The sequence below is a fragment of the Netta rufina genome (assembly GCF_964035555.1).
Source record: "Netta rufina genome assembly, chromosome: 20".
Lineage (NCBI taxonomy): Eukaryota > Metazoa > Chordata > Aves > Anseriformes > Anatidae > Netta > Netta rufina.
The window spans coordinates 8,039,141-8,064,013 of NC_140144.1; the positions used below are offsets into that span (position 1 = coordinate 8,039,141).

A 24,873-nucleotide genomic window follows, 5' to 3' on the forward strand; every position below is an offset into this window, starting at 1 on the left:
GAATCATTTTGCTTCACACCTTCAGAAACTGATTGACTCAGCAGTGAGGACTTGAATCATGTTAAAAGTGCAGCAAAATCAAATCTTGTCCTCCTCAGCTCTCTCTTAGGGAGGGAGCCTCTGCTGTCAGCTGGCTGACCCAGCTAAAGCCGTGGCACTGCCTCAGTTACTGGTACGATCACACTTACACTGGTTTGCAGGGGTGGGAATACCTGAGAGGTTGGCCTGAGGTAATTTCTGAAATAGAAATGTAGTCATAGGCACAGAGAGCTGACGTTAGCTGCATCCCACTATCTCTTATTTACCCTTTGCATACACAAAAACTAACCAAATATTTGATGAAGCTCGTTATTTAATGAGAATTCTTGCCATCCAGTTACCTCGTATCAGTGCCTTGATGAACAGCCATCAGCTGTGTGTGGCGGTGAGGAACTCACTCACCTCAGCAGCTGGTGATGTCCTCTGGATCACAGCACACCCTGCAAATGCACACAGAGCTCCCTACACAGGCTTGCTCTGCCACGTGCCCTTTAATCAGAGTTTTTCTGAGGTTCTGGTGTCTAAATAGGGATGTCGAGCAGCACTGATTCTCACCCATCCTGGTTTTCTTACCACAGATGTCAGGTGTTTGTTCCTTGGGTTGGTCCTTAAAACTAGCAAGCCGCCAGGAATGCTGATGATTTGTTGTTTGTTTTTTTTGTTTGCTCTGCCTCAGGATTTTGATGTTGACTGCTATGCCCAGAGAAGGTTGTCAGGTGGAAGCCACTCCTATGGGGGGGAATCTCCTCGCCTCTCACCGTGCAGCAGCATCGGCAAACTCAGCAAGTCAGACGAGCAGCTCTCCTCTCTGGACCGCGACAGCGGTCAGTGCTCTCGCAACACAAGCTGTGAAACGTTAGGTAAGCAGGGACGTGGCCAGGGCTGCCGAAGGAGCCCCCATCACTCCCATTTGGGAGCTGTCATAGCCATGACGCAGTAAATAGATCGTGCTTGTAACTGTCAGCCTGCAGTTACTGCAGGCGGTTCTGTGCAGAATTACATCCCGTTGGATAGGAAAAAGCCCAGGGGAATGTGTTCCCTAGCTATAGATGATTGTGTTCAAACTCAATTCAGCTCTCAAGGGGAATGTTTGGTTGATTTCAACCTTGCCTGCAGACATCAGTAGGAAGTAGCAGCCCTGCTAGACTTCTAGGAAATAAAACAAAAATGTAAATATGAAATATAGTGATGTCTGCAGTGACCTACCTATTGAATTTGTGTTGTTTGTTTGCTAGCATGAAGAAATAAGGTAAGAGTTTTATTTAGTCTGGGCTTTACTGAAGGTGTAGCAAGATTGGTCCCTGTTGCAAGGAGATTAAGAGAATAGTGCACTCTGATTAAGTGAACAGCTTAATTAACTGATGGAATGGGATGGGCTGAATGGTAACAGAGATAAACTGATGGATGATTCTCCTTTCCTCCCTGTTTAACCAGATCAATCCGATCACTATGACCCGGACTATGAATTCCTGCAGCAGGACCTCTCGAATGCTGATCAGATACCTCAGCAGGTGCCAGGTATCCTCAGCCCCTTGCCAGAGTCCCTGGGCGAGTCTGGCTCCCCTTTCCATGGACATACTTTCCAGCTGCCACAGGGCAGCTCTCCTCCGCTGGAATTTTGCAGCCTCTCGGGAGCTGCGCAGCCAACAGAGACTCCTCCAGCTTTACCAGAAAAGAAGAGGAGGAGCGCAGCCTCTCAGACTTCAGATAACTCAGGCTGCAGGATCTCGTATGAAAGACACCCTTCACAATATGATAACATCTCAGAGGACGACATGCAGAACGCAGGGTCTGTCGCATCAATACCCTTCACACCACTTGCTGCTGTTTTGCCCTTCCAGCAAGGAAACTCTTCAGCACCGGTCGAATTAATGGCTGACTTTTCTAACAGTGACCCAGAGAAGCCACCACCTCTGCCGGAGAAGAAAAACAAACACAGTAAGCAAGTTCTTGTGTTTGGGTATTACTTTTATTTTTACCTTTCCCTTTTCTTGCAGTTGCCATATTTCTGATGACCACTAAGTAATGGTGACCCCAAGCCCTTGCTCACATGGGGATAAGTGTCAAAATCACTCATGGTCAGTGTCACAGGCATGGCAGGGAAGTGCCAGTCTTTGGTGGACAGGGAATGACTGAGCCTGGAATGGTCCAGGCCCAGAGGATGACAACACACAGCATCTTCATTACTTCTGCTTTGAAGTAATGAAGATTGTCTTCATTACTTACATGTGAAGCTCTGAGACACTCTGTCTTCCAAATCTTCCTGGTTTGCCTTCCCTTTTTATGTCCATTCCTTCCCCCATTTTATAAATGTTTTCCCAGTGCAGAAAAGAATTGGGTACCTTCCAAGAGCTCAGAGAAAGGGCTGCTTTTCTGTCCAAAACTGAGCACTGCCAGTGCAGTTATTTGGCAATAAGAACATAGTCACCCACATAGCTGTGCAAGACAACCCTGTTAACCTCGTGTCCAACACTGCTGTTCTGCTACAGGATTTCATTTCCTTTGGACACCTAAGAGTTTCCCACATCATTAAAATGAGCAGCCTCTAAACGCAAAGACTTGCCATCCCCAGCCAGGCTCCTGGCACACCAGTGCCGACTGCAGCTCAAGCTCGCGACCTTATTCTAATTTTGTTAGTTCATGGCCACAAAAATGTGAAACCTCTTGCCAGAAAAGCAGCCATACTGATCTGACAAGGAAGCAGTGGACTATACAGGGAGATCCAGTGGATGTTATTTTACTGGTCACTGGCTAGCTGTGCAGTTGTGCACTGCATCAGAAGGTCGGGTGTGCAACTTCTGGATCAGCGGCGTTAAGTTGTATGGCTTGCAGCCCAAGTGAAGAGCTGATGGAAAAGCGCTGAACTGGCCTTCTGGCTCATTTCTGCAGTTAATAGCGTTTTCACTGGGAATAAGGTAGAAGTGAGATTGGTGTGCTGTGCTACAGCAATCCGTGGTTTGTCCATTCCTTTGTAGTATACTGTGAGAGGCACTTTTTTAAAAGAAAAAAGAAATGAAAAGTGCATTGGCTTGAAGCATCTACAGGATGTTTAAGTGACTGCTCCATGTACAAACCTGGGATCTTAATCAGATCACAAGGCCTGATCCACCTGAAAGTGGTGGTCAGGTTGTAGTAGTCTGGTTGTAGTTGAGTGTCCCCATACACAGAAAAGCTCTTCTGTCTCTCTCTGGTAAGCAAACAGTTAAAAGACACAGAAAGCAAGTAAAAAGGAGCTGAGATGCTGGTTTGCAAATGACAGAAAGGAAATAAATGCTGGCACGGTGCACAGCCAGGGCTGCTTGTTACGGTTCCTGCTGCTCTAAATACTTGCATGCAGCATCAGCTGCAAGGGGATGGGTACAGAACCTCCTCGCCGTAGGGTCAGGCCGTGTGGGCTCTGCATATGAATACCGAGGGCTGGGCCAGGATGGTTTGACATCAGGCAGGCAGGGATGGACGCAGGGCCACGCGCCTCTGTACACGTAGACAGCTTTAGTGAGGAGAGGCGCCGGGATGGGCCGTGGCTAAAAGGCAGTTGGACAGTTGAAAGAGAGACCTGGGCTGTTTGCTTTTCTCTCTAAGCCCCATGTCTTTGTTTTCTCTTATCATATAAGATGTCAAGGGGTTACTTTAAAACCGATTTTAAAAGCTCTCTTCTCCTTTATTGCCCGCGCACACTTTTAACCTCAATAGCAAGGCCTCGTACGTGAATTTTCTTTGATGTTAGAACAGAGCTAACTGTCATCTGGCACTATCAGAAGCTCGGGGGATTGATCAGATTGCATTGTTAGGAAAAGCAGAAGCTGTTATCTAATGTGTTGACAGCTCTGCTGGCCTGATAAAGCCTCCTTGGTGCAGAGCTTGTAGTGGTGCCTGGGTGATACCTGACTGCTGCAGGTCTTTAGCTGCATTCATGTGACACTAAACTTGTTTTACATTGCCTTTCCTTCGCCGATTATCACACCACAGATCTGTGGTTGTTAGTTTTACTTTTATTTTCAACATAAAAAGGGCAAGGAAACATTACTCAGGCCGTATAGTAGCACCCAGGGTTGGGGGCCCAGAGGCTGATTTCTGTAGATATTCTTGTGTAGTTGCACGGATGAGGCAGTGCTGCTTGCACAGCCCCAACAAACTCCTGGAATCCTGAAGAGATGCATGAATTTATTAAAGATCTAGAGCTGTCACAAATGCGACTTGGTTTTAGTCCCTTTGTTGTGGGTCGTCCTTTGGTGGTTGGCAGGAAATGTTGCAGCAGAGACTTTGATGGTCTATTAATAATGAACAGCAAATCCAGCTTGAGTCCACCATGTGTACTGCTGGGAGCTATGCTCAGAGGGACCTCCAAGAGTTGACTTCTCTATAATTTAAACAGGGGAGTGGTAAGCCTTTTAGACTGGCATGAATTGTGCTTTTACTGTGCTGTACATGCTACTGTGCTAGGGGCAAATGACTCCAGCCTTCTGCTTGAGCACCGCTCGTGCTCCTGCTGTACAAGGCACAGACAGGGAACAGCTTCTGCCTTGAAGAGCCTGGAGTCAGAAATAGCAAGATCCTCCCCCCAGCCAGCTTGCAGACTGGTGGCGAGGCACTTATTCATGTTTCCTTCCCTGTCACTGGGAACAAAATGCAGCCTGGTGCCCCGCAAGCAGCTGGTACTTAACTGCAGGAGCCGTGCTGGGGGCATTCTGGGCTGAGCCAGCGTGTAATGGGAGCTCTGAAAAACAGCTCTCCTCCCAGAGGTGACAAAGACTGGCTTCTTTGACCTTGACTTCTGCACTGACGTGTGATGTAACTTTAAAATTTCCATTATTTTGTCTCTTGCCTATGCTTGTGGCTCTGTCACTGCTGTGCGGGGCTGGTTGTAGCGCTGCCTGCTGACACAGCACCACAACCCTGGGGGGTTCTCTTCATCAGACACTGCTGTGCCTTCTCTGTATCACAGATGCACCTTACTGCTCATAATCTTCTAGGAATTCCTTGCAGGCCCCAGGAACCGCAGGTCCACGGGTGTTCCCGTGACACCAAATGGTTTGCTGCCTATTTTCTCCCTGCTTCCTGGACCAGCAGCTGCTCCTGCCGGCTGCGGAGCTCCCCCAGCACCGTTAGCGGCCGCCTGGCGCAGCGTGAGCAGTACCCGTGAGTTTTAACCATGTGGGCAGAGCTGGTGTACGCCACCGATCCCCGAGCAGCTTTAGCTCCTCCAGAAACGACAGCCGAGGCACTGCAGGGAAGGTGTTCCTAGCCACAGTAGCCACAGTCAGTCCTTGGTTGTTTTTATTTTATTTTTTTTTCTTTCTCCTCTTTCAAATATTTTCAGCCTTGGTTCAGAACTGACATAAGCTGGGCATGGTGCTGTGGTGGGAGAGGTTCTCTGTGTCTCACTCCTCCCTTCTCTCCCGGGTGCTGCTTTCAGACCGTGTCACTCCACCCGGCTGCTGACGGGCGAGGTTGCAGCCCCCATCCCCTCCCTCTTCACAGAGCCGCTGCAGGGCGTGCGGCCCGATCTGAGCCGGTGATGTAATTTCCCATCTGCTTTTTAAATTTCTGCCTTGTTAAAAACCACACCAGGGAGGGGAGGGGAGAGAGAAGACCCTTGGCAAACAGCAGCCTCAGGAGTGGTCCCGCTGCCTTAGTACCCTGCTGAAGATGGGCAGCAGTTTAACGATGCCTATTTTCATTTACGCTCTGCAGTCCCTACTTCTGAGCCAGGTTTGTATTTCACCATCCCAACTGTTTTTTGCTTCACCTAAAAACGGAGATGAAGACAAAGCAGAGGCAGAGACATGCTCGCCCGCCTCAGACGAGTAGTAACAAGCAGGGCATGGGAGCTGCCCTGGCAATAGGATGCATTAGCCTAATAAAGAGCCGAGATAAAAGAGCTCTTCATTATTCCCTTACAGATTGAGTTAAGGCTCTCAGCAGCATTCAGGCTTCCTACCTTGAATTACAGTAATTCAATTTTACGCAAGTATCTAATGTGTTACCCTTTTCACCAACACTTCCCAAGTCCCTACTGCCAAACATGCTGCTGAGCCCAGGAACTCAGCTATTGATCCCGGTCTTCGGATCTGAGCACCAAGTGTAGCGCTGTTTTTGTAGGTAACTGCATGAAGGCTTGGTCTCAATTGAGCAATTTCAGCTGCATTATACCAGGACTGCCAAGCCCAAGTTCTTGGCTTTTGTCCTAATCAGTTGATGAGCTCTCAGAATGTGGCCTTTTCCCTGAAGCTCTTGTCCTCCACCCTTCTCCAAGGAGTCTGGATCCTTAGTTCACTTTTGCTGCTATAGAAATATCTCGGAACTTACCCTCTGAAGTTGTTTAAATGTCTAAAGGCATTTTTTGGGTGCAGGTATTAATGGGAACACCCGAGTCAACTGAATTGCAGGTACTCCAAAACACTTCTTATTTCAGTAATTCTGTATTTTCTGTACCAAGACTCCATTCCAAGAGGAATGGTTTAAACCAGCAAGGATGGCGACTGTCATCTTGGTGCAGTGCTGGGAAGCCAGGAAGGTGGCCGGGGGAGGAAGAGGAGCAAGGAACACACAGCAGGAGTGCCGAAGGTCAGGATTGCAGCAGCCTTGGCAGAGCTCTGCGGGAGCTGGCAGAGCTGCGGGACACGGACAGGTTGTCTGCTGGCAGCCCCGTGTGGGGTCACAGGACAGGGACAGCAGGTGTTGCCGGTTGGGATTGAAATGTACCAGCTGAGCTTTCCTGCACTCTGTTGTGTTTTTTTTTTTTTTTTTCCTTCTTTATTCTATTTTCTGGAGGAGGGATGTCATTCTGTGGGAAGGGGCAGCTGCGTCAGCTCCATTTCTAAACAAAATTTAAAATACTGGAGGAAATCTGAAAAAAGGAGCAAAAGACAGGTGCAAAGCGACTCCTTCCTGCCGACACATTCGCACGGCTGCATCCTGTTTGAAGCAGGCTGGTCTGTGTCTCTCCATTTACAGGTGAACAGGAGGTTTGCCTTGGAGCTAGCATGGGAACCAGCTTCGTGATGTGCAAATACTGCGCTGGGATCACTGCATTTATAGCTCTCACTGAAGCCATCCGTGCAGTTCAGCTGTACAAGGAAAATGCTAGCAGAAGCTGAATGATTGCCTCCTAATGACCAAAGTTACAGAAAATGACAAGTGCGCATTTATCGGGGTGGGGATGAATGATCAGAGGGTGTTGTGCTTGACAGCATATTTGCAAGAAGGCCCTAGTTAGTTCTTCCTATGACACTTAACTACAACTGTTGCTCCAGTTTGCAGGTACGTAGATTAAAGTTATTTGATTTCCATGTATTATGTACATGATGATTCTGGGGTTTTGCAGTAGTCTTCCTGTGCTCCTGGGTGTCTTTCTCCCTCTTCCACACTAAAATATTGCAGCAGGAGCTAATCTTTTGTCAGAGCTACGCAGGCAGACCTGTGTGCTCTTTCACAGATTTTTGAAGGATATTTTACAGATGCAAATGTGCCCCGAATGAGATCTGATCCCATTTAAAACTTCCATCAAACGGCATCTCACAAATGCTTTAGAATCAGCTGGATTCAGTTGCAAATTTAGAGATGCGAGGGTGCTTCAGAGAGGGATGGGAGCGAAGGATGTTGGATTTGAGCTCATGGAGGAGGAAGGCGAGGTCAGTGGCACTTCTAAAAGGCTAGGCTCTTGTGCCAGCAGTGGCACATGAACAGCTGAGGGACAGGTACGCCCAGTCTTGCAGGCAGGTGTTTTCCAGCAAGTTCGATCAGCTGCTAGGTTGGGGAAGCACTGCGAGCCCTCTCATTCTGGAAATCATGCTAACTACAGATAGGAAAATTGTTACAGCACAGGAATTATTACAGCTTTACTGTCAAGGTTGCATCTGTGCGAGGTGATTTGTGTCTCCTACAAAGCAGACTGAAGTCGTTCTCTTTCTTTTGGTGACCTGGGGCATCAGCTGTTGAGGAACATTCCCCAGATTGCCCCAGGTTACACAAGGAAGGGGTTCGGTCTGAGACTTGGAGAGTCAAACTCCCCAGGTAGCTATTTGGAGACATCACTGGTTTAAGCAAAACCGGTGCCAAATTTGTTTGTGGCCTGTGACAATTTTCATTGTGTGCTGGCTTGCAGGATGGGAAGCTCACAGATTCTTTCTTCCAAGGTGATCTGCAACCTGCTGTGCGAGGCACCGCAGATGCCTTGCTGCTGCTGCCCTGAAGCAAGGCCCAGCTGCAAGAGCAGCGTGGCATCACTCCTGTTTATTCCGAGGGTGGGCACCGTGCCTGCTTGGGGCAGGACAGGCTGCAGCACGCAGACCAGAAGCAGTGAGCGTGACCCTTTTGTGTTGCAGTGCTGGCCTACATGCAGTTTGTGGAAGATTACTCAGAGCCACAGCCATCCATGTTCTACCAGACCCCGCAGAACGAGCACATCTACCAGCAGAAGAACAAGCACCTCAGGGAAGTCTATGGCATCAACGACTCCTTCATCAGCTTAGAACCCTCTCAAGACCTGGCACCTCCACCCGCTCTCCCCCCGAAGCAGCGGCAGCTGGTGAGTGACACCCGCGGTGCCCTCCCCAGCAGGGCGCAGCAGCCTGGTGGGAGCAGCTCTGGGTTTGCTGCTCCTCCTCCTGACAGGCTGTGGTTGTGGGAGGATGGATGTCTCAGTGGTGTTACCCACCCCGTGTTCCTTGCCATCTTGTTAACACGTTTTCAGGCGTTTTGCATCATCTGCTTTGAGCTCCTGTGCTCCTTTCTTAACCCCGCGTTCAGACTATTCCCCGTCAGCTCTCAAAGTCCTGAAATGCCCTGAAAATGAGATGTTAGCCTTCCACATGGCACGGCTGAATCTGTGCCAGACTGGAGGCTTTTTTAATGATGAGTGCTTTGAAGATTTTGACACGCTGGGCGACACAATTTTCGAGAGATTGCTGCACTGTTGTTCCCAATGTTGTTCTGAATTTGTTGTCAAGGATGCCACTAATAATAACCATTTAAACATAATCACTGCTTTTATGGCTCAATCTTTGCCAGAGCCACAGAACTTTGGTCCAGCCATTATTTAACTCGTGCTTGTTTTCCCCACATCAGCCCCCTTCTGAGATTCAGGATTTTACCTGTTTTCTGCAGTTCTGTGGCCGTAGGAGCCAGTGGCACCCCTGCCTTTGTGTGCCCCAGGGCTTTGGTGGTGCTTTTTTAGCTTGGTTTGGTTTGGCTTGTTTGGTGAAATTGTTTCATTTATTGGCATTTAACGAGAATGTTAATTGCCTTCTGAAAAATGGAATTTCACAGTGATCTTCTGGCCATTTCAGCCTACTGGCACATAAAAGCACGTCCACAAGTGTATGTGCATAGAGTTGAACACTACATGAGCCCCATTTTCCACATGGGGGATGAAGTCCTGGCCTCAGCGATGGCAGCAGCAGCAGCTTTATTTCCAGCCTCAGTGGCTGAAATAAAATGGATTTTGTCCTATTTCTTTTTAAGGACCTTTTTTTCCTTTCTCATTTTTGACTCCAACCTCAGAGGGCTTGTTTATATTTTTCTTTATATTACCTTTTTTTTTAAAGAACAGCTAAAATGTTTTTAAAATGCATCGTTTTTGTCGATGCTATCTGACTGACATTGGCCATGGCTTTAATAAAACAGGCGGAGATGCTGGAGCAGAGCCATGCTCTTACCATCATCAGGGCAACTGTTGCAATATGTGCTGCCCTTATCTGTGCTAAAGTTGGACTGTCCCAGAGAGCTACTTTTTAACGAATTGGGAAAAGCTACACAGAGTCCTAGTGCGGGAATTCACATAACTACATTCCTCTGACACAGATAGGAGTCCTAAAAAATGAACATTCCTGGCCAAATGTTAAGTAAACTGAGTATTACGCATTATTATTTTGTGGGGGTGAGACCTTAAACGCCCCGACCCATCCAATTTTTAGGGATACAGAAGGCTCTTCAGGACTCCTCTCTGAAGGATCAGGCACTTCCCCAGGGGCTCTGGTCCCCTTGTCAGAGAGATCCTTGCACGGTCCCTTGTAGTCCCTTGCCCTACCTCCTCTTAGAGGTGACCGTGCCCTAGTGGCAGTTCCTAATGATGGCATGGTCTCTGCATGGTCATGTAGGGTAAGTAGCAATGCACAGATTTCAAGCTGGGTCCTAATAATTGTTTATTACTGTGCTCATTATTGTGCAGAAGGGAAATCCAGCTCCTTTTTAGAGTGTGTCAGCTGAAGCAAAGCTTTTCTGTGCTGCCCTTTAATCATTACCTGGGCAGCCAAAATGTCACTGCTTTGCCTTGCAGGCATTCTTGTAGTCTTGCAGGCTTGATATTATCAAGGTGATGCTCTGCCTGAAGCAGAAGTTTCTTAAAATGCAACCTTGTGCCCCTACCTTCATCTCTCAGCTGGGAAAGTGGTGTGAGCAGACAATGGCTCATTCAGCAATTCCTGTAAAAGCCATCAGACTCCATTGTTCCTCTGATCCTGCTGCCCAGGGAGATCCTGAAACAGCAGATCATGTGGACATCAGCTGCTCCAGCAGCAGGGAAGGTTTGCTGGACGGACTTCTCCCTAAAATAATAATTAGGAAGTCCTTTCTTGCAAGTTTCGTATCTTGTATATGAAATATTTGCATGTTACATTTGACAAGGCAGGGCTGAGAAAGCCTAGGTCCAGCTTAGCCTCCCCCAGCCCCTTACAGCAGTGAATTCAGGTGAAATTCCTGATAGTATTTATTATTTACTGCGTAATATCTCCCTCTTGTGCAAACAATGTATAATATGGGCTGGACTGAAAACTCAGTGGGCATTGTTTTTATCCAGTATCCCTGCAGCATCCGTGAAGGCCCGTAGACCACCGGAGAGTCCCGAGTTTCCAGCCCACAGATTGCCAAAAAAACTAGTAGTCTGCAAGGGATGGCTGCTTAACAGCCAAGAGGAAGAGCCAGGTCCCTGCTGGGCAGCAGCTCGTGCCCATACCTGCTCCTTTGGGCATCTGTCCCCAGCGTTATGGGGAGAAAAGGGCGCGTGGAGCAGCCTGCCTGCCTGCCAGCAGCTGCCCACAGGTGAACTGGGAGGGGGAGGTGGGTGTTTGTTTTTAAGAGGTTTGTGAAAAAAAGATTATTCATACTGTCATTTTTGTTGTGCCCCCTGAGCTCAAGAAGGGGGTATTGGTGTGTCTGGTGCTGATGAGCTGTACAAATAGCTGTTTGCTCAGCAGGCCGTTGTATGCATTGTTTTACAGTTAGCAATTTCTTAGCCTTTATTCATCGCTTTTTCTGTGCTTTCTTTCTTTGTTTCTTCTGTCTCTCGCTTTCTTCCCCCTCTTCAGCAGGCCTCCTATGCTGCCTCTTCTTTCCCTTCTGTCTCCTACTGTGTCCAGCAAACTAAAGTGCCCTTCACCCCCGAGGACACCGGTGCCACTCAGGGCCTCACTATGTCAGTCTCTAACTCCTTTCTCAACCGGCACAGCTCCTTTCCTGTGCACTCGGTGAGTTGCTTTCTGCACTTCTGTAATGTGTGTGTATTTGTGCCAGTGGTTAAATGCTCGTGTGCCAACCTGTGCTGATGTTCTGGGTAAAGAGAAAAGCTCTTGGGGGGCTACGGGACTCAGTAGCAAGCAGCCAGGTGATAAAACTGGTGTGTAAATCTCATTAAATGAAATGCGGGGCAGATGCAGCTTTCATTACTGTCTATCCACATCTGGAGTGACATCTGTGGAGAGGGACTGGCAGAGGAGATCAGGCCTGTGTGCGAAGGCACACTCCCATGACCTACATGTTCCCCAGGCTGCACGCTGAAACTGCCAAGTCTTTTTGTTCTGCTGCAGAACGTCAGCGATGTGGATGAGTCGATTAAATGCTGCTGCGTGAATCTGGCCCTTGGAGAAATAACGAGCTGCCATCCCTGAAGTACACGGATTTAGGCAAATGCATGGAACAGTGGCTGCAGCTCCTTAATTTTTTTTTTTCCTCTAGATGGCCTCTCCCACATCTTTCATCTCGTATTTGCTTGTCCGCTTCCCTTCACATCCCCTGATCCCGAACAATCCCAGTAAGCTTGTATGGTTTGCTGATAAACGAGCAGGGTTTCTTCTCCTACAGCTCTGGTCTGAAAAGAGAACCACAGGAGGAGCTGAAAATGATTGAAATTGAAATAATAATCTGAAAGTACCGCTTAAATCTGTGATCAGCTGCTTAAATTAAATGGTAGCAATAACAAAGTGTTAATGTAATGAAATTAAATCGAACCATGGGATTCCAGCAGCTCAACAGCGTGAGGAGCGCTTGCACGTAGGGCTGTGTGGTTATGTGCTGATTGTCTGCCTCATGACAACTGAGAATGGATTATTTTTTAACAGTAACTTGGATATTTAGTAAATTGGATTTATTCTGGAGAAATTATCAGGCAAGAGTTAAGAAAATCCAAGAGTGTTTCAATTAGTTTAATGCTAAATGTTTGAAAGCCGTGTCCTCACGCTGTCACTGCCGTCTTTGCATTTCAACGCTTGCTCGTTCTCTAAAAATGAATGGCAATGATGTTATTAGCTGGGTCTGAAGAAGAAAGTATTCAAGTAGAGTTAACTTCACAAGCCCTAAATTAAAGCTTTCAGCTTCCACTTGTAGGAGAGAGAGCAGTATCATCATTTGGCTGCATAGTTAAAGGCTGAGGTCTGGTAAGGTTACTGCTTGCATGAGTCTGTGGAAAACAGTTTTAAAATTTGAAATAATGCAAAAGTTCTGAATTGTACAGCTTTCTGTTTGATAGCAGTCCTTGAAAATAGAACTGTAAGACCAGGTAAAAGCACTTCACTATTTTTGATTTAATTGAGAGCCTATAAATATGATGTTATAACATTCTAAAAATGTGTGGGCACGTTCACTTTAAAAAGTGTCCTGGTTAGATGGAAATGGTTACTGCATACTTAATTATTTTGACCTGTTCTAATCTTGCTTTGGACTACGTTATTCTGAATAGATTATTTTATGAAATGTTAAAACTTCATTAAAAAATCCTCACTCATTTTTGCAAGGATTTGGTAAAGGGAAAATAAATGAAGCATGAGGAACAATGAGAACAGTTGGGCAATGCACTGTCAAATGCACAAAGGAAATAACTGAATTAAAAGTGGTGACTTTTCCATTAATGCCTTTAATTTATGGTAATCTCGTGGTTGCTCATGACTCTAGCTGGTTTATTTTTTCACAGGCAAAAATGAGATTTCCACCTTTGACAGTGACTCTTTGAGCTGCAAAATACCAATGTCCTTACATGCTTCAGAGCTGACCCATATAATATCACAGCCACGGTTTATCCCATTTTCCCTCTCCCTAATGAGACAGAGAAGTGAAACAGCTGTCAAGGTTTGGATGGCTCCCAGGGTGACACCCTGCATTCCAGCACTCAGAAGGACCTCGGAGCCCTTCTTGCAGTCTGCTCCTGAGCACTGCCTGGCAAGACTGCCTCTCACGTGGGGGATGCTCCAAGCTGCACCAGGAGCACTTCGTGTGCATTGCTCTGCTCTCCTGTCATTCTCATGCCTTCGTTTTCTGCACTCTTTCACTCAGATGAGCACTGCGGTGAGCAATAAACCTGTTAAGAGCTAAGCATTAGCAATCCCCCGGTCCCAGCAGGGGAATTAATTTGAGGAAGAGCACACCTTTTGTGCACCAGCCAGCTGAGGGGTTGGCCTCCTACGTACCCAAAGAATCAGTGGAGATCATCAAAACGATACGTCTCCTGCGTTAATCTTTATCCCTTCTGTACATGAAGCAAAACCCTCCTTAGGTCAATACCAGGAAGTCAGAGCTAATAAACCAAATGGCTGTGCATTACCACAACGTGAGCAGTGCTCTGCAGATTTCCAATCATAGCCAAGTGCCAGAAAGTGCCCCGTGCTTTTGTTTTTCCCATGAGACTGGCCTGGGATGGACAAGAGTCAGTCCCAGGAGAACACCTAGCCCCGTACCAATCTGTTCATGTGAAGGCAGCAGGAAAGCCAAGCCTATACCATGTTTTGCATGTAGCTTACTATGCCTATGCACGAAGGAGTAACGACTCCATCCTTACTACTAATTTATAGGGCTTCAAAAAGTTATTTTCAGACCGTGCTTTGAAGGAGGGAGAAAAAAAAAAAAAAAGTGAAGTAGTTCAGACCATCTTTACTCTCTTAATTTGTGATTCGTGAATTTCTTTTCCAGAATCCTGACTCTTTTTTTCTTTCCCCTCAGAGCTGCAGACGCTGCTGCAGTCCAGAAGCCACCAGCGCTCTGCAAACCCACTAATCGCGCTTTTCCCTTCTTTGCAGGAAATTGTGTCAGAAGTAATAGCTTTTACTGGATAGAGGCAGATCTTAAGCAACTGGATCAAACCTCATAGGTTTGGCAAGTTGGGTCTGTTTTTCACCGAGTCTGATTCGTGTCTAGCCTCTGTGCCAGCAAGGGTCATGTTTGTAGTGTGGGCCGATGCTGGAAGGAAACACAGCATCATCGTCCCCGCTGTTACACCGTGAAATCTCACATTGCCGGGACAACTGGATCATAATGTCAAGAGTCATTTTAGGGATTCCCCTCTCTTTTGAAAGCAACTCTCTGTTGCTAGACAGTGGGGAAGGAGGTATGCAGTAAGAATGCATCCTCCTTCCTATCCTAAACTTGGTTTGCAGAAGTTTTTCCCCAGCAGATCTCCTCCCTCCCTTCCCATTGTGAGACAGAGATGCTGCCTTTTCCATCTCGTTGTGCTGTTGACTGGAAATGGGTGAGCAGATTTCCAAATGGCAGGAATCAAATCTCACGGCTTCCTGGCAGTGGGGGAACTCTGCACTGATAGAAGAAATCATTGAGGAGACAAGATACACTGCTCTCTGTCTACGTATTTTCCACCAAAGACCGCAGAGAGACTTGCATTCACTCACAGCTAGGAAGTTTTCTTTGTTGAAACAAGGGATGCAGTTGTTTTCTCTGAGTCCTGCAAATAGCACTAGTGGAAATTTGGCTGTGTCCTCCACTATGGAGAAATGTCTTACCTTTCTCTAAATGCTGTTTTGCCTTGTGTTTTCTTCTTAATTAAAAACCATTTCCAGTAACTGCCAAGGAACCAAATTGGCTGCCTGCTTCCACCAGAAAGCATAAGTGATTTCCTTATGAAAACTCTAGTTCAGCGCTTCTGTTTTCACTTGCTCCCACAGTTCTTTTGCAAATTGAGAAAATGCTCAGAAAATTCACAGCAACTGTTTCTCTTTCTTGTGTGCGTGTTAATGTATGTTCAGGAAAAGGAGGGTCAGATAAGCGTTTAAAGGCGCACGCAATGCCGACATGTGCTTTGCATGTTTTCCCCACCTTGCTCCTATTTGTGTAGCTCAGTTCCAGTCTGCAACCCAGACTTCAGCTCCGATCCTTGGCAGAGACTGTGTTTTTTTGGATCCATATGGTGCTCTGATGGTGGGAGCCACTACGAAACCAGGACCGTGAGATCCCTGTGTTAGTTCCTTTCTGTCCTAAGCAGGATTTGGCTCCTTAGTTTGGAGCAGAGGGAAAGGGGAAACAAGGTTTGCGTCCATTTAAGCAGCTGTTGAGTGCTCAGTATTGTTTTGCCTTTCCTGTTTCATGTTCCTTTTGCATTTCTGTTCATTTCCACTGCCCGCAGCAAGCCTGCATGGCAGTATTAAGAGTGCTGTTGTATGCCAGCATCGCTGAATCCTGCTTCAGAAAGGCACTTCCTCCAGGTGCTTACATTTACCTTGCACTCTCTGTCTCTGCATAGGTCTCTAAACAGTCAGCCTGCTGGTTTCACAGGCCACATGCCACGTTTTTATGTGGCTGGCTTTGGGAGTCTCCATCTCCACGCTCTGCCTTTGAAAGCTCTGTCTGCCAGATGTGGTGGTATTGTTCACAGGACAGCCAGGAGCTGATGCTGTGTTTGTGATCAGATTGAGTTCTCCTGATAGTTTCAAGAGAGATACACGATAGCATGGTTACTGAGTCTTGCAAACCTTCTCATCCCCCCAGCCATTCTCACTGCAAGGTTGTACAAGAAGCCTTCCCTTAAGAAATTCTCCCTTAAGGAGGGTTCGGATGTTGCGCTTTTGAAGCAGAAGCCAGGAGACCCTTTCCCAAGGGAACCGAAACCCCGTCCATCCATCTGCTGTGCTGACCACTATTTAAAAATAGCGAGGTCAGCCGTGCAGCCGGGTCAGAGGCTTCGCCGCGAAGCATTCAGGCACGAGGGGTTCCTGCCTTTCCTGTGGCAGTGCTTGAAGCCGGTCTGTTGGCAGCCTGTGTTTCCAGCCATTCATTGTAGGAGCGTTTCCTTCCTCATTAGCAAAAGTACCTGGAAGTCCAGCATTGTGTCATGAGATAGGAAGTGTTTTCCAATAGTTGTCTGTGTAATTATATTCCTCGGGTTTGTGCAACGCCCAGGGTTTTGCGAGCACAGTTCTCCGCTGTTAGAATCTGGGCATCCAGTTCTGGCGCGGTGCCCACGTTTCTCTCTTAATAGCCTTAGCAGAGGAGATCTAAAAGATTGATCCTTTCCTCTGATAGCTTCGTGTTTTGGAATTCTGATGCTCTATCTGATCTGGGAGTGTCTGGCAAGATTGCAGATTAATTTGGCAGAAGTCGGTAGGGCGACTGAGAAGGCTTTGCTTAAAAGGTAAAGACGGGGGCTGCTGATGCTGCAGATGCTCTGACAGCCATTTAATTGAATTCAGCTCCGAATTTAGGATGGAGATTGCTGTTGCTGGCAGTCAGTGACTGCCATAAACACCCTTCCTCCCTGTTACTTGGTCAGCCGTGCCTAGGTGGTGTTGAGAAGCGTCACTCTTGAAATAAGAAGTTTTCTGTTAGTGTTTATCTCCTGCCAGCTAATCCAAATAAACGTCTCTAATGTCACTGACCTTTGGGACATCCTGTGATGCCCCTGTTAACGATGGAAAGCTGTTCTAAAACTAAAAATCAAAGGCAGCAGCTTGGGGATGTTGAAAGATGCCATCCCTGGCAGCGCCGTGTGCCGTGCTGGTGTCAGTGTGTGTAAACTGTCAGGTCTGGGCAAGTCGGCTCCCGCTGCTCTCAGGAGATTGCTTCTCGCTGAGAGCACGCTTCGTGGGAATGCTTCCCAAGTGACAGAGAGCTTTTTATAAATATACTTTACTGGTAAGGGGAGAGGGATCTCTCTTTGCTCTCTTTGCTCCCTGTGTTGGCCATTTGCTGTTGCAGGTCAGAATCCCCCGCAGCGGGAGACCGTCCTCTGGTCCCTTGCTAGGAGCCTGGCAGCATGCTCTGCGTTTGGAAAGAGGAAAACATCGGTTCTCAAAGGATCTGGTTGCTTTCTAGCTTCCCCAAAATTATTTCAAATTATTTCACCTGAAGCAAAGCCGTGGAGCAGGAGGTTTTGTGAGTACAGCCATCACCGAGGCCTTACTGACCCCGCAAAAAAAAAAAACCACCAAGAAGCAGAATGAAAAAAAAAAAAACAGCACTGATAAGTTTCCAAGATAAACCGCTGCCTGTGATTTTGTGGGGCCAGGGGAGGACGAATTTGCTTATGACAGTTGTCTTGAATGGCCTCTCCCCTCCCAAAATAAGCGTGGATTTTACAGGATGACGGCTTCCCAGAGCCGAACACCGCCCAAACCCTGCGGAAACCATCGCAGCAATTCCTGCTGCAGCTGCCGGCTGGGCTGGGCCGGGCTGGCCAAGGGGCGCAGCAGGAATGGGTGCCATATGGACATCATCTCCACCGCAGGGTGTTTTTCCACTTTCCAACTATGCTGCATTCTTGGCTCTTGTCCCAGCATGGCTGCATAGCTGGAATTCCCGAGCTGCTTGCCGGGGAGGAAGGAGGGGAGGAAGGAGGGCTCTTCCTGGCTGCCTGCTCCGAGCTGCAGCCGTACGGGACCAGGAGCTGAGAGCAGCCTGGTTAATGAATGCCAGCTCACCAAAGGCTTCCCTGGGCCGTTCCCTTTGTTAACAGCATGCTGAGAGCGTGTCTGCACCGTGAAGTGATGGATCACGGATCCCATCATGAAGATGAATGCGTTTTCCTGGCTACCTGGGCCTTAAGCTGGTACTTTCTACGCACCTCGTGCCAAGATATTGTTTTGAAAGGCGCACTGGCAAGGCCAAGGGGAGATGAATGTGTACAGATTGTCAGTAGTAACGTATCCACGTTCAGAGTTTTAAAATTGATGCAAAGTCGTGCTATATTTAGGCCTAAATTGCCTTCGAATTGGCATTAATGTCTCCGAAATTCTGCAAGTCAGAAGCTGTGCAGATTTTCCTTCCCTAGCAGCAGTAATTCATCTCCCTGAGCCTGCAGGCTGCACACCACGCAGCCCACCAGCTGCCGAGCCTCCGGCCCCCGTTTGGCCTGAACTAACCCTGCTGCTGCCCTGGCACGGCGTGAACCCTTCGAGGACGCCTGCCTGTCCCCAGGCGATGCGGTTGAGGCCAGGAGTTTCCCTTGCTCATGGTCTGAAGGAGCTCTGCTGCTTCCCTGCAAAACCTTGACTTTTTCTCCAGGTTCAGCAAGTCGGAGATGGTAACTTTTGGGGGGGACCTCGGTGGAAGATGCCCGTCAGCTGCAAAGGAAAGGACAGCAGGGTGCCTGCTAGGGTGCAGGAAGCCCAGCAGCGGAGGCACTGGGACGCAACCTGTGTTGGAGAAAATCATTTCCCTTATGGCAGTGTTATATCTCACCACTGGGGCAGCAGTTTGCCTTCTCGAGCCATCACAAGAGTGGTGGGAGGTCCATGTTCTTTGTGCTCTGCTCCAATTCTCTCTGTGGGGACTGGCCCGGGACTCGGGGCATTAGTTGGCGTGTTAGCGGCGGTGAGATCATGGAATAGCAGGGGGACGGGGCAGGCACAATGAATCTGCTGAGCCAAGGTGATGCCATGAGCCTGGAGTCTTACGAGGGATTTAGCGTTTTGTGCCATGCAAGTGAAAATGAATAAATGTAGAGCATTTATCCGGGCAGAAAGCAAATAGAGAGATTAGACTTGTCATTGTTACGAGGCAGCACCACGAGCGGACGGTGGCCCCGGAGCCGGGGCTGCTCACCCGTGAAGAGACGAGCAGGAAGGGAGAGGAGCCTGTCCTAGAGCCGGGCTCCTTTCAGCCACGGGCATGTGGTAGGGATTTGCATTTTGATTATTCTTCAGTAGTCTTTTAAGCTCTCTTTCCAAAGCATCTCCCTCTGCTCCTCTGTATTATGGTCTGCGATTTGTTTGGGGCCCCTAGACAGCACCCAGAGCACAGCCGGACTCGAGGCACGGCGGAGGGCAGCTGCTGGAGGATTGGGGTGGTGGAAGGTAAAGTCTAGCCGTGGACTTTTGTTTCCTATACAGCTTGTAGTGGAAAAACTTCTTTGCCCGGGCTTCGAGCCTGAGGCAGTTCTGCATTCAGATTTTTCAGCTATTACCTATTTCAGAGGTAGGAAAAGGAAACCAACAAACACCACCGAGGTGATGGACGGAGCTTTGATTTCATCACCTGCTTAATTCCCCATAAAAAACGTAGCCTGAATTTTCCAACTCATGCCTTTGTTTCCTTTTTTTTCCTTTTACCATCACAGCAGGGTGTGCGTGTGCTTCCTGAGAGCTCTGCAGCGCGCTGTCCTGCGGCAGGTTGCTCGAGCAGGCAACCACCTCAGCTTCATTTCAGCATGGTGTTTTTGGGTGACATGATGCTTCCTAAAGCTCCTCTCCAGCAGGTTTAGCATTGTTGTCTTTTTTTTTTTTTCTTTCTTTTTTTTTCCCCTCTCTCTCTCTCTCTGGTGGGTGTCGGCTTTGCTCTCTTCTTGTTTTGGAGATACCCTGGTGGTAAATCTTACCAGCACCAGATGTTAAAAGACAGAGGATTGCTCGTGTTTTTCTTGGCACAACGTACTCCCACTGCACCCTGCTTAATATTATCTGAACAGTAATCTGATGATTAGGAGAGATAGTGGAATAAAGCTTTCTGTAGATGATCTCTTTTCATCTCTTCAACTGACTTTTAGAGCCACTGCATTAAAGGATTGGTTTGATGAGGAATTCATTGCTCCGGAGGGCAATTATCGGTTTTGCTCCCAATGTTTCTCAGATGGGAAGGAGTAAAAGCATCTCCTGTTGTAATCTCCTTTATCCTTCAGCATAGCTTTGAAGACGGGATCCAGTCACCTCTCCCTGGGAGCTGTGTGTTCTGGAACAGACTTGACACAGGAGCTGTTAAATTACAGGGCTGGAGCAAGCGGCATCTTAATTTTGGATCCTGTGGAAAATCCCAGAAAAGCAACCATCCCCAGCGTACTTCTCTCTGTTGAGACTCTTCCAGCGTGCTCACAGTCCTGGTTTCTGTATGGCTTCACATCCTTTCAGCCACCCGAGCGCCTTCCAGGTGCACGTTGTCACTAAGTGCTAAACCCAGGCTTTCCCCGCTGCCCAGCAGAAGCTGGGTTCCTGCAGACAAACACCACTGCCCACCTCCCCTGCCCGGCTGCTGCTGGTGTCAGGGCTCTCCTCGCCATGAAAAAGCCGCCTGCCAGCCCAGGCAGCAGTTCCTGCAGGAATGGGGGGATGATCAAATAACGCTCCCTCTGCTGGGGTTCGCCTCTCGACCATTGTTGGAATTGCCTTGTGCTGTCACTGCTGAGCTGCTGCTGATCTAATCTCTTTTTCTTTTGTCTGTCTCCTTCCTTTTCCCATCTTCCTCGTTTGTGTGTCGTCCATCTCCGCGTCCTGTAGTACAAGTCCGTGTTTAGGTCCTACTCCCAGGACTTTGTGCCTCACAACCAAGTCTCCATACCTCCTTTCCTGTCTTCTACCTCCTCGTCCTGCTCCACCCCGCCTTTCCCCCCCGTCCACCCGTCTCAGAGCTCTGACCTAGCGGTGCCAGCCACGGCCAGCCAGTCTCCCAGCGCTGGGGATGTGCCAAACTCCTCTTCGCAGGAGAGCAGCTTTAACGGGAATGCTCCTGTCTGCCTTCCTTCTGAAACCTCTTTCACTGATTCTCTCCAGACGGCTTCGGTGAGACTATCCAAAGGGATTGTAATGCACCTTAATGCAAGGCTGGGGGTTGGTTTTGTTTGAAAGAAATGTCGCTTGTATTAATACGTGCTTAAGCTCGATGTGATCTAGCCTGGCTTCCAAACTCGTGTGGGAATGCAGAGAGGTAATTTCATACAGAGATTGCTACAAAAAAAAACCTGAACAACCTCATGGGTTTGAGAAAATGTTAATGCCTGTGTTGGAAACGTAAAATGTCAAATGCTGGTGAAGGGGAGAGGAAGAGAAGTTGCTCTAGCTTCCTGCAATTGTGATACAAGCCAGAGGAAGGTAAAGGGGTGGTGTGAGGTTGGTAGTTTCTGAACACAGGCTCCCAGCAGGGGTTCTGTCCCGCAGCTGCTGCTGCGGCAGGAATTGGTGAGTGCTGTCCTGCTCCCTTCCCCCTGGGGAGCCCCTGGGGCTGTGGGTTTGGTTCAGCTCGTGCTCTCCTACAGCTTCCTCCAGGCTCCTGCTCTTCCAGCAGCACTGGCTGTGCACGTGGTGGCAGAGTCGGTGCAAAGCATCGCTGTCGGTCGAGTGGGACTAAAGCAGTTCCCTCGCTGATGGGCGCTGCCGTGAGCTCCAAGTCCCAGGCAGTTTTTGCAGGCAGTGGGCAGGTTGCTTCGTTGAGCACCTCATGTACAGGGCAGCGTCTCTCCTCTTCGCTGCAAAATCCAGAGGTGACGGGATTAGAGCCTGAGCTGTGTGCATGGTGGTGGTGCCTCTTCACAAGGCTTGGAAGAGGGACACAGACGGCAGAGACACTGAGCATTTTTCACCCTTTGGACCTGACCTCGCTGTTGCATCTTCCTTGCTTTGGGTCCTTGCTACAGCCCAGTGGCCCTTGAGCTTGGCTCAGCCTGGCGTGATGGCTGTAGCCTGAGCTGTGAAGCAGTTTTAGGACACTTTTGGCTCTTTGGGGCTGCTCTGCACCTATCAGCAGGGTGTCAGCAGGGCGGGTGCGTGTGCTCCAGGCTCTGACCGCTCAGCAGCCGCAGCCTTCAGCCCTCGTGCGCGCTTGGCACCTGCGCAGTCCCCTCTTGCCATGCAGTGCCTGCTGCAGCTCGGGGCCCTCTGGATACTCCTGGAGACCCAGAAAACACCAGCTGAGCCAGAGGCAGGGCTTCTGGCTGGGTGGCAGCGGCCGCAGGGCACCGCTCCTCCCAGGCATGGGCACGGGCGCTCGCTACCAGCTGGCGAGGGGCACCGTCACCTATCTCCTTTCGTCCTGTCTCCCCTAGAGCGAAAACGCCAGCGAGGAGGCTGGTGAGGGTGAATACGTCAATCTGTATTCCTCTGGCCAGAGCAACGGGGAGGTCCCTCACCCTGCAGGAGTAAGTAACCTGGAGAGGGCCACGCACCGGGAAGGGGCTGCCTGGTGCATGCTGAGCTCGCGCTTGGTACCGGCCCCGCGCACCCCGGGGTGCCCTGTCCCCTCGCCGGCTGTCCCTTTGCTTGCCCTCTCCTGGCTTGCTGGCTTTGGTGGCCTCCTGGTTCGGGTGGAGAGCAGGCTGTCAGGATGCCCTGGCAGGATGGAGGGGTGGCTTCTCCTTCCTCCCTCTCTCACCTGCGCTTCGCTGTTTGTTTGGAGCTGCTTGCGTGAGGTTCCCCTTCAGAAAGCTGCGCTCTCACCAGCACGGTCCTGTGTCCGGGCTCACTCCTGTAACCGCTTTGGCTTTCCTGTGTCAATAAATAAAGCCTTCTACTCCTCTTTTTTTTTTGTTAATCTTTTACTGCCCCATCTGGGTACGAAGTGCTGGACTGATTTAGGGCTGTTTCTTCCTTTCCTCACGCCTCCTATCTTAGGAATTTCCTAGAGGGGGCAGGGTGTGCTCCGCGCCAGGGAGGTGCCATCTTCCTGTTGTGTCAGAGCCAACGGCGGCAGAGGTCTGTGCTGGTCCCGTGCCCGCCTAGGGACCTCGCCTTCCTCGCCTAGGAAGGCATTTCTCCTGCAGGATGTCTCCAAGACCTTTATCTGTGCTGGCGTTACATGGCCGAAGAGATAGGGCCCCCATCCCTTCCCTTAGGAGACACAACGAGGCAGGCCCAGCCCTTCGGGCAGTCGCTGTTTGGTCCTGAACTGTGAAACAAAGGGCTTTACAGACACAGTCCGGGACAAATCTGCAGCCACTGACACACCTCACCTCGCTGCTGCGTTTTGCAGGCTGGATCTGAGTGCAGGTGGTTTCAGTCCCGTGTGTTCAGCAGGTTGAGTCTTCAGGTTCCACTCTGCGTGGCGTTAAATGACTCTGACCTCCAGCACCATGAGATCAATGTTCCCATTTGCCATTCATGGCTCTTTTCCTCTTGAAATGGCTAATTTGAAATGCCACATGATTTGCTCTCCCAGGCTGGGTTTGGATGGCTCTGCTTCTTGCGTTAGCCTCGTTTCCCAGCCGTGAGTTGTGAAGTGGGAATGTTTTGTTGCTGTGGAAGCTCTTCTGATGGGCACGAGGGGAGCAGGAAGGGCAGTCTGCACTCACCCCCTAATGGTCTGGTCTTTTGGGGGCTGGATCTGAGAGGGGAACTGAAACGGGAGCCTGGAGCTGGCTTTGCCCCTTCTGATTGAAGGCAAGGACGAGTGTATCCAACAATAAGGGCTGAAAAAAAAGTGGCGAGAGGGTTAAAATCCAAGACAACAGCTGACTTGTGTTGTAACTTTCAGCATCATTTCACAATGTTAAAAGCAAACAATACTAATTACACCAGTCTCCAGAGATGGTCCCAAATTTCCTGTCTAATTAACTTCTGTGTTTTCCTGGCATTTGGCATTAACTTGCATCAATCTTTAACCGCTCTGTAGGAATTTACAGTAAAGGGCCGTTTAGAGGCAGTAAGACTGTAAATGCAAGCCTAGCAGTGGTGTAGGACCCCAGGCAATAATGAGAAACTTGTTCTCTTTGCAGGAATCTCCCTCCGTCAAAGAAGGCCACTCCAAAGACTCCGGTTCAAACAGCAGTGCCATGGGGAAGGAAGGCAAAGATGGTGCTGAAAGGTAAGCCCAAATCCCACAGAGCACATGCTTCCCAAGCTCGGGGTGTACAGAGCATCATCCTTTCTGTCCACCCCCTGGCAATCAGTCCTTGTGGCTGCCTCTCCTGCCCTCAACCGTCCCAAAGCCCTTCAGATTTTAAGCCTTTTTTTTTTTTTTTTTTTTTTTTTTTTCCTACAATGGATGAGCGGTAGGATGCTACTACAGGAGGAGGCAGGATATCAGGATCCAGGCGAGATATCAGTACTTAACTCAGCGAGCCTGCAGGGGTTAATGCAGCCTGTGGTCGTCATCGCAAGTCCATCTAATTGGCAGTCCTGTCATAGATGCTGGCTGCTCCCTCCTGCTTCCAGGGAAACGTGCAAAAAAAGTCTGTATTGCTGCTGGGAAATCGTCTTCCAGAAGGGAATTTCTTCCTAACGCTGCTAGTTAGAGGCTGGCTGAGGCCCCAGAGCAGGAGGCTTTATATCCCTCCTAATGCTCTTAGCTATCATTTGTCTATGTAAATGAAGAGGTGCAGGCTGTAACAGATGGGCTTCAGGAGGAGTGGAGTGAGTGCTTCCCTGCTGCTTGAGATTGCTCTTCAATTGCATTTCTAAAGCAAAAATAGAGAACAGCATTGTTTGGTGCGTGATAGTCAACTTCCCTCCCCCATTTTCTTGCAGTTGGTCTCAGGGTTTTAATCCCTGCAGTGAAGGAGACAATGCAGCAGTGCTCTGCAAAGCCCCATGTCAGGGGAGAGCACAGACTGATGTGCTGGATTCTGACCTGTGCCTGGGGAAAACCGTTCAGGACGGGCACTTTTTTCATTTTTTTTTAGGAATCCAAGCACAAAGAGCACGTGTC

The 24,873-nt window shown here is 49.0% G+C and overlaps 1 protein-coding gene across 6 annotated transcripts in view; it reads left to right on the forward strand.

Annotated features, from left to right (window-relative positions):
- RAPGEF1 (Rap guanine nucleotide exchange factor 1) overlaps positions 1 to 24,873 on the forward strand; it is an 86,895-nt gene that overhangs the window by 48,079 nt on the left and 13,943 nt on the right. For 2 of the 6 annotated variants that reach the window (XM_084299274.1, XM_084299272.1), the window contains 7 exons: positions 716 to 899; positions 1,474 to 1,977; positions 8,367 to 8,569; positions 11,346 to 11,504; positions 20,736 to 21,017; positions 22,277 to 22,369; positions 23,942 to 24,030. In XM_084299274.1, the coding sequence (XP_084155400.1) occupies positions 716 to 899; positions 1,474 to 1,977; positions 8,367 to 8,569; positions 11,346 to 11,504; positions 20,736 to 21,017; positions 22,277 to 22,369; positions 23,942 to 24,030 (1,514 nt within the window). The remainder of the gene's footprint in view (positions 1 to 715; positions 900 to 1,473; positions 1,978 to 8,366; positions 8,570 to 11,345; positions 11,505 to 20,735; positions 21,018 to 22,276; positions 22,370 to 23,941; positions 24,031 to 24,873) is intronic. The other 4 variants (XM_084299273.1, XM_084299275.1, XM_084299276.1 and 1 more) reach the window with 4 other exon arrangements.